Source organism: Otolemur garnettii, unplaced genomic scaffold (genome assembly GCF_000181295.1).
Source record: "Otolemur garnettii isolate 467f Iridium unplaced genomic scaffold, OtoGar3 scaffold00153, whole genome shotgun sequence".
Lineage (NCBI taxonomy): Eukaryota > Metazoa > Chordata > Mammalia > Primates > Galagidae > Otolemur > Otolemur garnettii.
Genome location: NW_003852548.1, coordinates 2,586,888 through 2,599,128, shown reverse-complemented (window position 1 = coordinate 2,599,128; position 12,241 = coordinate 2,586,888). Strand labels below are relative to the sequence as shown.

Genomic DNA, 12,241 nt, shown 5'->3' with positions numbered 1-12,241 from the left:
AAAAAAAAAAAAATCAAAGAAAAGCACTGTTGTAGTGGGTGAGGCTCAGGGCTCCTGAGTAAGATAGGGCGAGGCACATGTTCAGCACAGGTTCTGAGGTTTTGAAGGATAGGGGCTCCTACAAGGTATGGACTGGGCTTCTGTGGGAAGGCCTAGCAGGTGGCTTTTATAGGGTCAAGGCTGTTCTGAACATTCCCTGCGATGAGTGTAGACTCCTGTGGTCTTGTGATGGACTACTCAGTGGCATGGTAACTAGCTGTTGGAGTGTTGTTCTGTGGAGGACAGTTGTTTACCCATAATATGTTCAGGATCTATGGGCCCCCTACAACCTCCATCTCGGTGGCTCAAAGGGAAAGTGTGAGCAACACTAATTTGTTGGGGGCTGGGGTCACCCCATCCAAAATCCACTCCTTAAACTTGATGTGGTCAGGGCAAGTTGCTCATCAGTGCAGAGCCTCACTTTATCATTAGTAAAATGAATGTGAGTATACTTCCCTCTAAGTATTATTTTCCAGGTGTTAGTGAACTAAAGCCGCTGGATATGCCCAGCATGTCACCCCACTGTTGCTGTGGGGAGCTGCTGGGCAGTACAGAGGCTGAGCACACCCAGTCCATACTCCATTACTCCATTTGGGGCCAGATTGCCTGGTGGCTCTTTGCTACCAGCTGTGTGGCCTCCAGGGAGCCACTTAACTGGTCTGTTTTAGGATGTCATCTGACCCAGAATATACTCCTAAATGTAGAATATAAATGTCTTAACACAATAACTAAGAAAAAGACATGAAGGCTATGTTAACCAGTTGGATGAAAGTATTTCAAATTATATATAGAAACAGTACACTGTACCCCATGATAGTATTAATGTACACAGCTATGATTTAATAAAAAAAATGAAGTGTTTGCTAATTTTTTTAACTTTATTCAAATTAATATGAGGGTACAATATTTAGGTTGTATTGTTCTCAGTTCAGGGTAAAGTTCCATTTGTAGAAGAGCCCCTCACCCAGAGGGCGTTATATACCCTCACAGTATGCACATTAAGTGAGATCTGGTCTCATGCCCTCCCTCCTTCTGCCATATGTCCTAAGTGTTTATTAAGTTGACAAACAGACTCCACTTGGGAGAGGGGAGCAGCTCACCCAGGTAAGTAGGAGTGTTGGGGAGGGAATTGGCACTGTGGAGCTCTCCACCTTCTGAGGTCTAAATATCACCTCCAGAGGCTATTTTGTCCTTCTCATCTCCTGCCCTCATTCTATAATTTCCCACAGAGCTGCAGGCGGAGCTGGCCTGAGAGAGATAAGAGAAGACTGAGAGGACCTTCCTATGACCTCGCCAGCTACCACTCCAGCCCCACCCTCCCCCTGTATCCTTTTCTGAATGTGTCTTTTGTCCCTTGGGAGAGGATCTCTAACTTATACCATGTGAAACTCTGCATCTTGAGACCTCTACAAATAAATCTATACAGACCTGCTCATATTGTCAGCCACTCAGAGAGATGGCACATGCCCATGACATGCACACCCACATACATATACAGAGACTTGCAGGGAAATATTACCTGACCAACAAAGACATTGGAACATACACATCATCCCAGACACACTGTTAATGTCTCCACACACTGTTATACATGGCTCTTGTTCAGCATTTCAAAAATATTTATTGGTCAGATCCTATGCCCAGTGCATATGCTGTCACACTGTCTCAAAGATCTGTTGTGCCCAGCCGCACCACAGCCCCACATGCTTCCTTGTCACATGCTTTGGCACCTAGTATCATCTCCATAGTTAGCAGGCCCCATGCTATCTCTCACCATGATATATGGAACCGCCCAGATGGTGTCACAAGAAATTTCATATATACTGTTGAAGTTGCTCATCATAACTCTCAATCATGAATTATTGTATGTGCCATCTCACCAGCATCACATGGTCATATGTTGCAGCTTTACTCTGTCATCAAAGAGCCATAGAGCCACAGACACTGCTACATACCCCACCAAACTCTCCCATTTATTCAGTCACATAGACTCACACCTTTAATTTCAGGGCTTTGGTGGTTTTATTTTACAAATCTTTGAAGATCCAGCCCAGGAAGTGTCTGGGGCCCAGTGGGTTGGGTTGTCCAGACTGCTGGCTATAAGAGGAGGGGGGCACCACCCCTTCCCTTGAGGCCACACTCTATGTCTTTATGAGCTGAGCGGAGCCACCACAGTGGTGCTGGTGGTGGAAGGCACAGAGCCTGTGGGGAAGGAGCCTGTGGGTGAGCCGAGCAGGGGTCCAGGAAAAGGCATGAGGTGGCTGACAGGCCCTGACAGCACCATGGGGCCCAGGCCTTGGTAGAGATGGGCAGTACCTGGGGGACCCAGAGTCAAGCCTGAGGCCACCTCCCCACAATTACCACTACCACTGCCCCCAGCTACTACCATGAAGCCACTAGGTGGTCCTTCAGCTGCTCCTGTACCTCCTAGACTTGACCCCCGTTTCTTTTTCCCTTTTCCAGATGCTTTGCGGTTTCGAGTCTGAATACCATCCTTCCTCATGGTCAGTGGTCGGTTTACCTGCCAAAAGGGAGGCCACAGTGTTTCCCAACTCTAGACCTTCACTTGTGTCTCAACCAGGGACACCCTCTCCACCCCATTTCTTTAAGAATACAGAATTGGTTCAAGGACTTAGGGGAGTGAGGCACAGATGTTGTCCCAAGGAATCCTGAGGCTGTGAGGCCCTGAGCTTGGGAAAACCTTCAAGGCTGATACTACGTAGGAGCTTCCCAAGGTCTAGATCAGGGGAATGGGAGTTAGATGGGGACTGGAGGTGGGGAGGAGGAAGAAGATAGCAGATGGAGGAGGGAGAAGAAGGCAGAGAGGAGGGAAAAGAGGAGGGATTGGAAGGGAGGAAGGAGGAGGGAAGAAGAGAATGTAGAAGGAATGGAGAAGGGAAGAGTGAGGAGGGAAGAGAAGGGGAGGCCTAGAGTGAGGAAGGAAGAGTGAGAGGGAAGGGGGAGGGAGAAGAAGGAGAAGGAAATGGGAAGAGAGGAGGCTCAGGGTGGAACAGGAACAGAGTGGAGGAGAAGGGTATGAGGACAGAGAAAGTGGATGAGTGGTCCTGAGCGGCAGGGTGTCACCTGGTGTAGCTTGTAGTAGAGGCCGCAGGCATTGCATACAGGGTCCCCACTGGCATTTCTTCTCCACAGTGTCGTCGTGGTTGTCTGGCAGTTAGTACACTGAGTACCTGCCCGTTTGCTGACAATCTTGGGGGAGAGGTGAGAGGATATGAGATCAGTGGCCTGGGATGGGTAGAAGTGGGGGTTAGGGGCTCAAAGGGCCTTCCAGGAGGACTCAAGAGGTGAGGGTCAGATTCAAGGCAGGGTTTCTCTACAGGGTGAGGACAGAGGCATTTATAGGGTGATGCTAGGAATAGGTTTTTATTTGATTTTTTTTTTTGCAGTTTTTGGCTGGGGCTGGGTTCGAACCCACCACCTCCAGCATATGGGGCCAGTGCCCTACTTCTTTGAGCCACAGGCACTGCCTATTTGATTTTGATTTTTTTTTTTTAAGAGATGAGAGGTCTATATCTGTCATCAAGGCTGGAGTGCCGTGGTGGTAGCATAGCTTACTACAACCTCAAACTACTAGGCTCAAGTAATCTTCCCTGCCTCAACCTCCTGAGTAGGTGGGACTACAGGCATGTGCCACCACACCCTGTGACAGGGTTTTTTTGTTTTATATTCTGTGGGGTACTATGTCAGTAGTTCTCAACTTTGGCCATGTATCAGAATCAATAGCAGCACAGCAGTCCAATTAAACCAGCACATCTAGAGAAAAGGACCCAGGATGATTTCAATATGAAGCCAAGGATGAAACACTGTTGTTTAGGATAAGGATAAAGGTCTGTGTGGTTTGAGGACAAGTGTTCCTGTTTGAAGCCTACAAGCATAAGTTGAGTATCTCTACAGGCAGGATCCCTGTATAGGACAGGAACAGAAGTTCCTTTATGGAGAAAGGGGAAGAGTTCCTCTACAGTGTTAGGGTTCCTGTGCAGACTGAGGGCAAGGATCTCCATACAGGATGAGAAGATTTTCTTGTATAGAATGAAGGCAAGGGTTTCCTTATGGTGTGAGGACAGGGGTTCCTATACAGGGAGGCAGGCAGTAGTTTCCTATAAGTATGAGGACTAGAGTCCTGTGTGCTGTAAGGAAAGGGATTCCTGTACAGGCTGAGAACAGTAGACCTATATAAGGTAAGGCAGGCCTATAGTCTTACCAAGCGCTTCTTGGGCCGGATGAGGGGCCTGTTTTGTCCATTCATCTTGTGGTAGAGGCCACAGGCATTGCACAGGTAGTGGCCTGTCCTATCCCTCCTCCACAGTGGAGTGGCTGTTGCTCCACAGTTCACACACTCCCTGGCCTCTGGTGGGATAAACAGAGGGGGAGAAGGGGCCAGGCTAAGCTCAACTTTGCCTTGGGTTGCTTCCAACCTTGACCTCCCTGTCCCTTTTTAAGACTCTTACCACAAGGGGACAGGGGCAGGGTTCCACGAAGTTTGGGAGAGGAATAGGCTGCTGAATTGAGAGGGCTCCCGGTGGAAGAAAAAAAGGTACTGGAAAATTCGGGGCCCCCATAAGCACTGCTGGGGACAGGGAGTGATGGAGGCAGTGCAGGCCCTAAGGTCAAGAGGTCTGGACTCAGCCGTTCTGTCTTCAAGGTCTCCAGGAAGCTGGTGCTGCCTTTCCCATCTGGATCTTCTGAGGCCTGGGGAGGGGAGTCTTCACGGGTGGGACACACAGTTGAGGCAGGGTAGAGCCCTGTCTTGCCATAGGCCCAGCCAGCATATGGTGAGCCCCCTGGAATTCCCTCCGTACAGTTGAACAACGGGTATACCTGAAAGACTATTGTGGTGGGTAGAGGAAAGAAGAGGTCAGTCTAGGGTCATTCTGCTTTCAGGGTACAGTGGTGCCCAACAGCTCCAGCACCCTGAGGTGCCTCATTCCTCTAAGTCCTTGAGAGTTGAGAACTACTGACATAGTGCCCCTTAGAATACAAAACAAAAAAACCCTATCACAAGGTGTGGTGGCACATGCCAATTTTTCCACAGGTTACCATGACAGCTGCTGGCCATTGGGTGACTCCTGGATCCTGAACCCCACCAGCCATTATGGCATCTACAATTAACCTCCAACCATTTGCAAGTGGGCTTTGAGGATTACTGTTGGGATTTGGAGCCCCATGGATCACTTGATAGCTAGGGCAACCACCACATAACTTCCAGTATTGCTTCTTAATATAGTTGCTCCAATGGGGCAGGTTAAGGAACATTGGAATTCCCAGGTCTGGACTTAACTAGGGAAAGTGGTCAACACATCCATATGAAGAGCTTCTGGCCATTTCAAAGAGGACCTCCTAGTGGAATTTTGACCTAGCAAAGGATCTCCATGGCAACCCCAACAACATCCAGCCAATGTTAAGATGGCCACCCAATGGAGTTACCTGGGGAGTGTCTGTAGGCCTCAGCATCCCTGTAGTAGGCCAGTGCAGCAGCTGCAGCAGTGGCTGTGCTTGGGGCGGTGGAGGAGGCTGCTGCATCCAAGCCCTCTGACCCAGAGGGGAAGAAGACCCCTGACTCTGGTGTTGAGGACACTAAGGCAGGATCCACAAATTGGGGCAGGGACTCTGAGGTCCCCAAGGCTCCCAGGCCAGGGAAATCCATGGGGCCTCTGGGGTTTAGCCTGTGAGGACAGGAGGGGTCCTTAGACACAGAGATCCTCCTCTTCCCACTTCTTCCACCTGCCCTTCTTCCTTCCCTACCTCCCGCTCCATCCCCTCAGTCTCCAGATTCCTGCTTCCAACCACCTTATTCCTCCTCACCTTCTCTCCTCTTGCTCACTCTCCCCTTTCCTGCATCGCCCTCATCTTCCACTCTGTTCTCTCACTTTCATGTCTTCCCCATTCTCCTCCTCTTGCCCTGTTTGTCTTTTTCCCCTCCCACCCCCCTTCATCTACTCTTCACTGCTACCCTCTCTTCTTCCTCTTCTCTCATCTCTTCTCCCATCTTTCTGTTCCCTCCTCTCACTCAACTCCTTTTCTTCCTCCTCCTCTTCACCTTTCCTTTTCTTTCCTCTCCTGCCTCATTCTTCTATCCCTTCTCCTTCTAATCTCCCTTTACCCCTTTTCTGCATCCTTCTTTTTCTTTCCCTATGTCTCTTCATTCTCTTTATCCCCCTCTTTCATCCACCTTATCTTCTTCCCCTTTCTGCATCTACTCCACTTCTCTTTCCTCCTCCTCAATTCTCTTCTCTCCTTGTGCTCCTTCCCTTCTCTTCCCTCTCCTTTTTCTTTGTTGTCTTCCCATCAGTCCTCCTCCTCCAGCCTCCTCCTTTCCATCTTCTGCAACTTCTGCTCCTCCTCCCTTTCACTGCATCCTTTCTCCCATCCCTTGTCTCCTTCCCTGCTCCCTCCTTCCTCTCCTTATTGTCCCCCTGCTTCCATCCTTCATCTCCTCCCCCCAGAAGTGTCTAGGTGGGGGCACGATGGAGGTCAGAACCAGAGGTCCCTTGAACCTCTTGGTCTCTTCCACTAGGACGTTGGGGTTCACCCTCCTGTGCTCCCCAACTTTATCCCTATCGGCTGCATCTTGCCCTCTGACTTTCTCAGAAACCCCATGGTTTCCGGCTTGACTCCCTCCTCCCCCACCTCCGTTAGGTCTGTAGGCAGAGGGCCCCCTCAGTTCCTCCCTGCTTCATGGGGGGGTCACTACCCCTCACTGCTTATCTCTGCCATCCCCGCCCAACTTTTGAAATCACCCCAAGGCCACTGGCTTCCTCTGAGGAGGGTGACAGGTGGGAGGTGCTCCCTCTAGCCATACCCTCTCCTCTAGAGAGGCCTCCCATAGTTCTGCTTTCAGGCCTCTTCAATTCCCACCATTCCCAGGCCTCAGTTTCCCCATCTGCTATATTGGAGGTGCTGATAGTGGCTGAGCTAAGACCTATGAGATGGCCCTTTGCTTCTGTCTTGCCTTATGTGTGTCCCTCTGCATCTCTTTTCCCCTGACTCTGTATTTCTCCCGTATCTTTCTGTGCTTCTGTGATATATCTTAACCTCTCTCTGTGTGTGCTTTGTGAACGTTTCATGTTTCCCCCCCTCTTTTCCTGTTTTTCCATCTTTATTTCTGTCTTTTTATCTTTTTTACTCTTCTCATTTTCTCAGTTCTATGTATCTCTCTGCTACTCTCATTTTTCCCAGTGGAGACTTGTATCTCTCTGTACATCTTTGCATCTCTCTAACTCTTCCTGTTGTTTGTTTCTTCCCCTCTCTCTGTGCCCTCTGACCTTATTTCCATGCCTCTCTTATTACTCCTATATCCATACCCCACCACACTGCCCAGGACAAGGAGTTGGCAACCTTGCCCCTTGGCCCTGACTGCCTAGCCTCCCTGTCTGTAGGGTGGAATGATAGAGATGGAGTAGAAAGCCACTTTTAAATGCCCCTCACCCTTGCCTAGGTGACCCGTTGTATAGACAGGCTAAGGGGTGGGCTCAGGCTTGGGGTGATGCTGGGGAAGAGGCAGGTGCAGATGTGCCCACTACCAATGTCTTCTCAGCCCCAGGTACCTGCCGTCTCTGCCTGGACAGGTGTTTTGCTTCTCCATCATGCCTTCTGTCTCATTCTCCATTTCCTTTCTTCCTGTCTCTAATTATTTCGTAGTCTCTGTCTCTCCACATGCCTATCCGTGGGTCTTACTCTCACTCTCTTTGCATTTCTGTCTTACTCTCCATTTCTGCTCCTAGGCCCTCTTGCTTTTCTGCTATCTCTGTCTCTTACTCTTTCTTTAAGTCTCTGTTTCTCTTCATGTCTCATTTGTCTCTTGCTCTTTTTTTCCATCTCTTCCCCCCCTCTGTTTTCTCTCCTCTCTCTCTGTCTCACTATGTCTCTTGCTCTCTTTCTGTCACCATTATCCCCTCATTCTCACCTTACCCCCATAATCTCCTTCCAGTACTACTGCCCTCTACCCAGGCACCTCACACCTTGATGGATCCAGGGCTGCCCACTCCTCCTGTGAGCCCACCCCCCCATCCCCAGTTATCACTCTCCGGACAGAGATAAAAGTTTATCTCGAGGCTAGGGGATATGAAAGCTCCTTATCAGCTGCCCCACAAGAGTAAGTGCTGCCCCAACGGTGGCGGTGGCGGCAGGCAGCAGCCCGGCACCCTCCACTCTCCCTCGGCCCCAGCCCCTCACCCCAGGTAACAACCCAATCCCAACCCTCAAGAGAGGGTCTTGTGGGGTTGTCTAGGGGACAGATATGGGACTTAGGGGCATGGAGGTGGAGTTCTAGGGTCAGTTTTGGAGTTGAGTCAGGGAGAAGTTTGGGGCATAGCCACAGAGTTTGGGGGAAGCAGATATGAGGTTTGAGAAGCAGAGACAAGCTTGAAAGTTCAGAGGCACGTACTGGCTTAGGAGTAGGATGGGAAAACAGAGTTGAGACTGGGTGATCAGAAGTAAATTTGAGAGTCAGAGATAAAGTTGAAAAGTAGTTTGGGAGAAGGAGATGGATTCTGAGGATCACAGAAAGTTCGGGGAATCCAAAAGTTTTGCCGGAACAGACATGGAAGTTAGGAGTCAAAGGTCAGTTTGGGTAGATAAATATATGGTTGGAGATTAGAGAAATAGGAGCACAGGAGAAGTTTGAGAAGCCAAGGTAGAATTGGGGTAGAGAAAGGTTTAGGGCCAGAGGTATTCAGAGAGACAGGCATGTTTTAGGGCTAAGGACTGGGTTTAGGGAAGGCAGACATGAAGGTTCATGCTGCAGAACAGATTTTGGAGAGTAAACTTAGTGTTTGGGGTGACAAAGACATTTTGGTGAGCAGGAAGAGAGTTGGGAGAGAGTTTTTGGAATTCAGACGTTGGGAATAAGTACGGGGTTTGAGAAGCAGAGATGAGTGTAACAGGATGGAGCTAGGGTTTGGTGGGTCAGAGACAGGTTTGGAGGGTCAGAGGGAGTTTGGGCCAGAGACGAGTGTTGTAGAGCAGATAAGGAGTTTGGGAACAGACGTAGTTTTAGGGAGCAAAAGTGAGGTTTTAGGGAAAATCGGGGAGACAGAGACAACTTTGGGTGAGTAGCAATCAAATTTGGGGCAGAGGAAGGATTTGGGAGGATGAAGGCATACTTTGGGAGCAAAGTTAATGTTTAGGGGAGACAGACCTGGGGCTATGGGGAGTGAAGGGATCAGGAGATAGATACCTTGGCAAGAGTGCAGGGAAGTGGGTTTGAGGGATTTGGGGTAGAGGTGGGGATTGGAAAGACAGAGGTGGGGCTGAGGAGCTATGAAGGGGTTCAAGGGTGGCTGACACTTTGGAGACCAGCGGTAAGTTGGAGAGCCTGGAGCAGGCTAGGGGGATAGCCATGAGGCAGGGGCAGTAGGCCCAGGGTTTGCCGTGCTGGGGACTCATTCAGGGTTAAGACTGACCTGGGTGGGTTGGTGCGGAGGGTTCAGCTGCCTTGGGGATGTGGTGAGCTCAGTGTGATCCCAGGGGGTGTCCTGGCTGGCCTTGGCCTTTGAGGCTCTCTTCCTCCCTCCCTTGCTCCCTCCTTCACCCTCCCTCCTCCCCAGGGAGTGGCTGGTGCCCCAGTGGGTGGGGCAGTTCAGGGGAGGGGGTGGGCCCCCAATCATGGGGCACCTCTTGGGCACCGGAGGCCCTCCTTCACCCCACCTGCCCACTTTATGGATTCTTGGATACGGCTTGACTTGGGCTCCCATGAACTTCAGTGTCTAGCCAAGTGAAATGGGCTGAAACCAAGATAAATGAAAATAGCAGATATGGTTTCATCACTCCACTGGGCTTTTCAGTGAGTGAAGGCCCTACTGTGTGCTGGGCCAAGTGTGGACAAGGACTTTATGTAGTGAGTCTTTCTAGCTTCAGGAAGAGAAGGGATGTGGCTGTACCTATTTTGCAGGTGAGGAGAATGAGGCTCAGAGAGGTTCAGTGGGATTTGAACTACAGCCTGTAGGACACTTACTATCCGGGTGAGCCCGGGGCCCAGGCAAGTGGTGGTAGGAGGCAGGGGCATATTCACTCAGTGCCCCACTGGGCTTACGCCAGCTCCAGCTCAGGCCTGCCCTGGGGCAGCAGATAAGTCTTATCAGATAGAGGCGACTGTGGCTGTTGGCTCTGCTGCAGTAACAGGCTGTCTTGGGATGGGGGGTGGGGGGGCACCCGGGGACAGTGGCCTCAACTTTTTGCCCGCCATGCTGCCTTGGAGGCGGGAATCTGAGATGGGACTCAGGATTGGTTCCTCTGTGAGTCTTCAAGAAGTGGAATAGGGGGCTAGGAAGGGAAGGAGAGAGAGGGAGAGACAGAGACAGAGAAAGGCAGAGAGAGATAGAAATGGGGAAACTGGAGAGTAACAGAGGTAAATAGAGAGGTAGAAGGTGGAAGGAGGTACAGAGACGGCAGAAAGAGAGACAGTTACATAGAGGCAAAGAGAATAACAGAGAGATGGACAGAATGTCACAGATAAAAACTGAAAGGGACAGAGGCCAAGGATGCAGGTGGAGAAACTGAGAAGCAAGACAGAGACAGTGCTGTAGAGAAGGGTCAGAGACAGAGATATTCAGAGGTAGTTTCTCAGAGGAAATCCATGAGACCCCAGGTGGTAGACTGAGGTAAGCCCTGGGCAGGTGTAATAGGGGTTGTAGATTGACATAGCCTGCGGCTCTATCCTTAGTCCACTGAGAGGGACCCCCCAGGGGGTTGCTGAGCCTGTGTGCCTCAGTCCTCACACTCCCGCCCTCCCACCTCCCCCAAATATTAACAACAACAACCACAGTGTCTTATACTGACATAGGTCTGTGCCTAGACTGTTCTGAGCACCTTTTCTGCATGAAATCATCTGACAGTAAGTCCCCAAGTTGGATCCCCACAGGGCAGAGAGTAAGACCCCCAATTCATCATGGACCTGGACCTCCATGCGACAGGGAGCTCTCCTGACTGCCCATTCTACAGGTGGGGAAGACTGAGACATACAGAGAGTAGAGGTTAAGGCAGGAGCCCTAGTCAGTGGGATCCACAGGCCCACACTAGAGGGAGTTTACCATTCTCATCTTAGCTCTCGGAGCCTCAGCGTCCTTATATGTAAAATGAAAAGTTTTGGGAGGACCAAGAGCAAGCCCATGGACTTCCCATGCATTGAGCTGCTGTGTGCCACACCTGTGTTGAATCCTCAACAGTGAGAACAACTGTACGGACACCTCTGACTTAAGTGGCAATAGTTTCAGGACATGTACCCTGGAGCCAGCCCATCCTCTAATCACCAACCTTGAGCAAGTTACTCTCCCCTCTGGATTTCAGCTCCTCATCTGTACAAATGGGGTAATAATAGTAAGTACTCCATAGGGTGACTGGGGAAACTGAACAGTTTTACCCTATGTGAAGTGATTTTTAACTTACTTAAATCTGTAATCTCAACAAATATTATTATTTGTTTATTGTATTGAGTACCTACTGTATATGAGGGATAACACTTAGACCCTTCTAGCTAACCCTACTACTACTTATGGTACTAATGCTAATAGTATGCTGATCCCAAGAGTAATACCAGTATTATTTCTAACATTGATACTAATTTTATTGTATTTCTTTACATTTATGATAAACACATAATTGTACATATTATGAGATATAACGTGATATTTCAATATATGTATACATTGTATAATGATCAAGTCAGAGTAATGAGCGTATCTATCATCTTAAACGTTTATCATTTCTTTGCCAGAACATTGACAATCCTCTTCTCCTATTTGGAAATATACAGTACATTTTTGTTAACTCTAGTCATCCTACTATGTAATAGAACACCAGAACTTATTCTTCTTTATTGTAGCTTTGCACCCACTGACAAACCTCTGCACCTCAGAGGTGGTCAGAGAACACAGTCCAGTGTGTGTGGTTGGACACTCCCTACCCTCCATGTGCTCTGGTAACTACTACTCCACTCTCTACTTCTATAAGAACATACGAATTCGAATGATAGCAATACTAATCTAATGCTAATAATAATTCTAATCTAACACTATTATTAATGTTATTACTAATACTAATTCTAAAACTATTCATTCTGACAATTACAATAAAGATAATACTAATACTAATTCTGATACAAATACTTTTACTATCATTAATATAATAACAGCAGCATTATTATTATTTTTTTTTTTTTTGAGACAGAGCCTCAAGCTGTCCCCCT

At 49.0% G+C, this 12,241-nt stretch overlaps 1 protein-coding gene across 1 annotated transcript; it reads right to left on the bottom strand.

Moving 5' to 3' along the window:
• Positions 1-2,042: 2,042 nt before the first annotated feature.
• GATA1 (GATA binding protein 1) lies at positions 2,043-9,553 on the bottom strand. The gene is made up of 6 exons (XM_003799648.1): positions 9,462-9,553; positions 5,485-5,723; positions 4,509-4,886; positions 4,262-4,407; positions 3,124-3,249; positions 2,043-2,560 (listed from the first exon to the last, which is right to left on the bottom strand). Exons 2-6 carry the CDS (start codon positions 5,702-5,704, stop codon positions 2,189-2,191), a joined length of 1,242 nt encoding a protein of 413 aa, XP_003799696.1. The 5' UTR covers positions 5,705-5,723; positions 9,462-9,553; the 3' UTR covers positions 2,043-2,188.
• Positions 9,554-12,241: the final 2,688 nt, after the last annotated feature.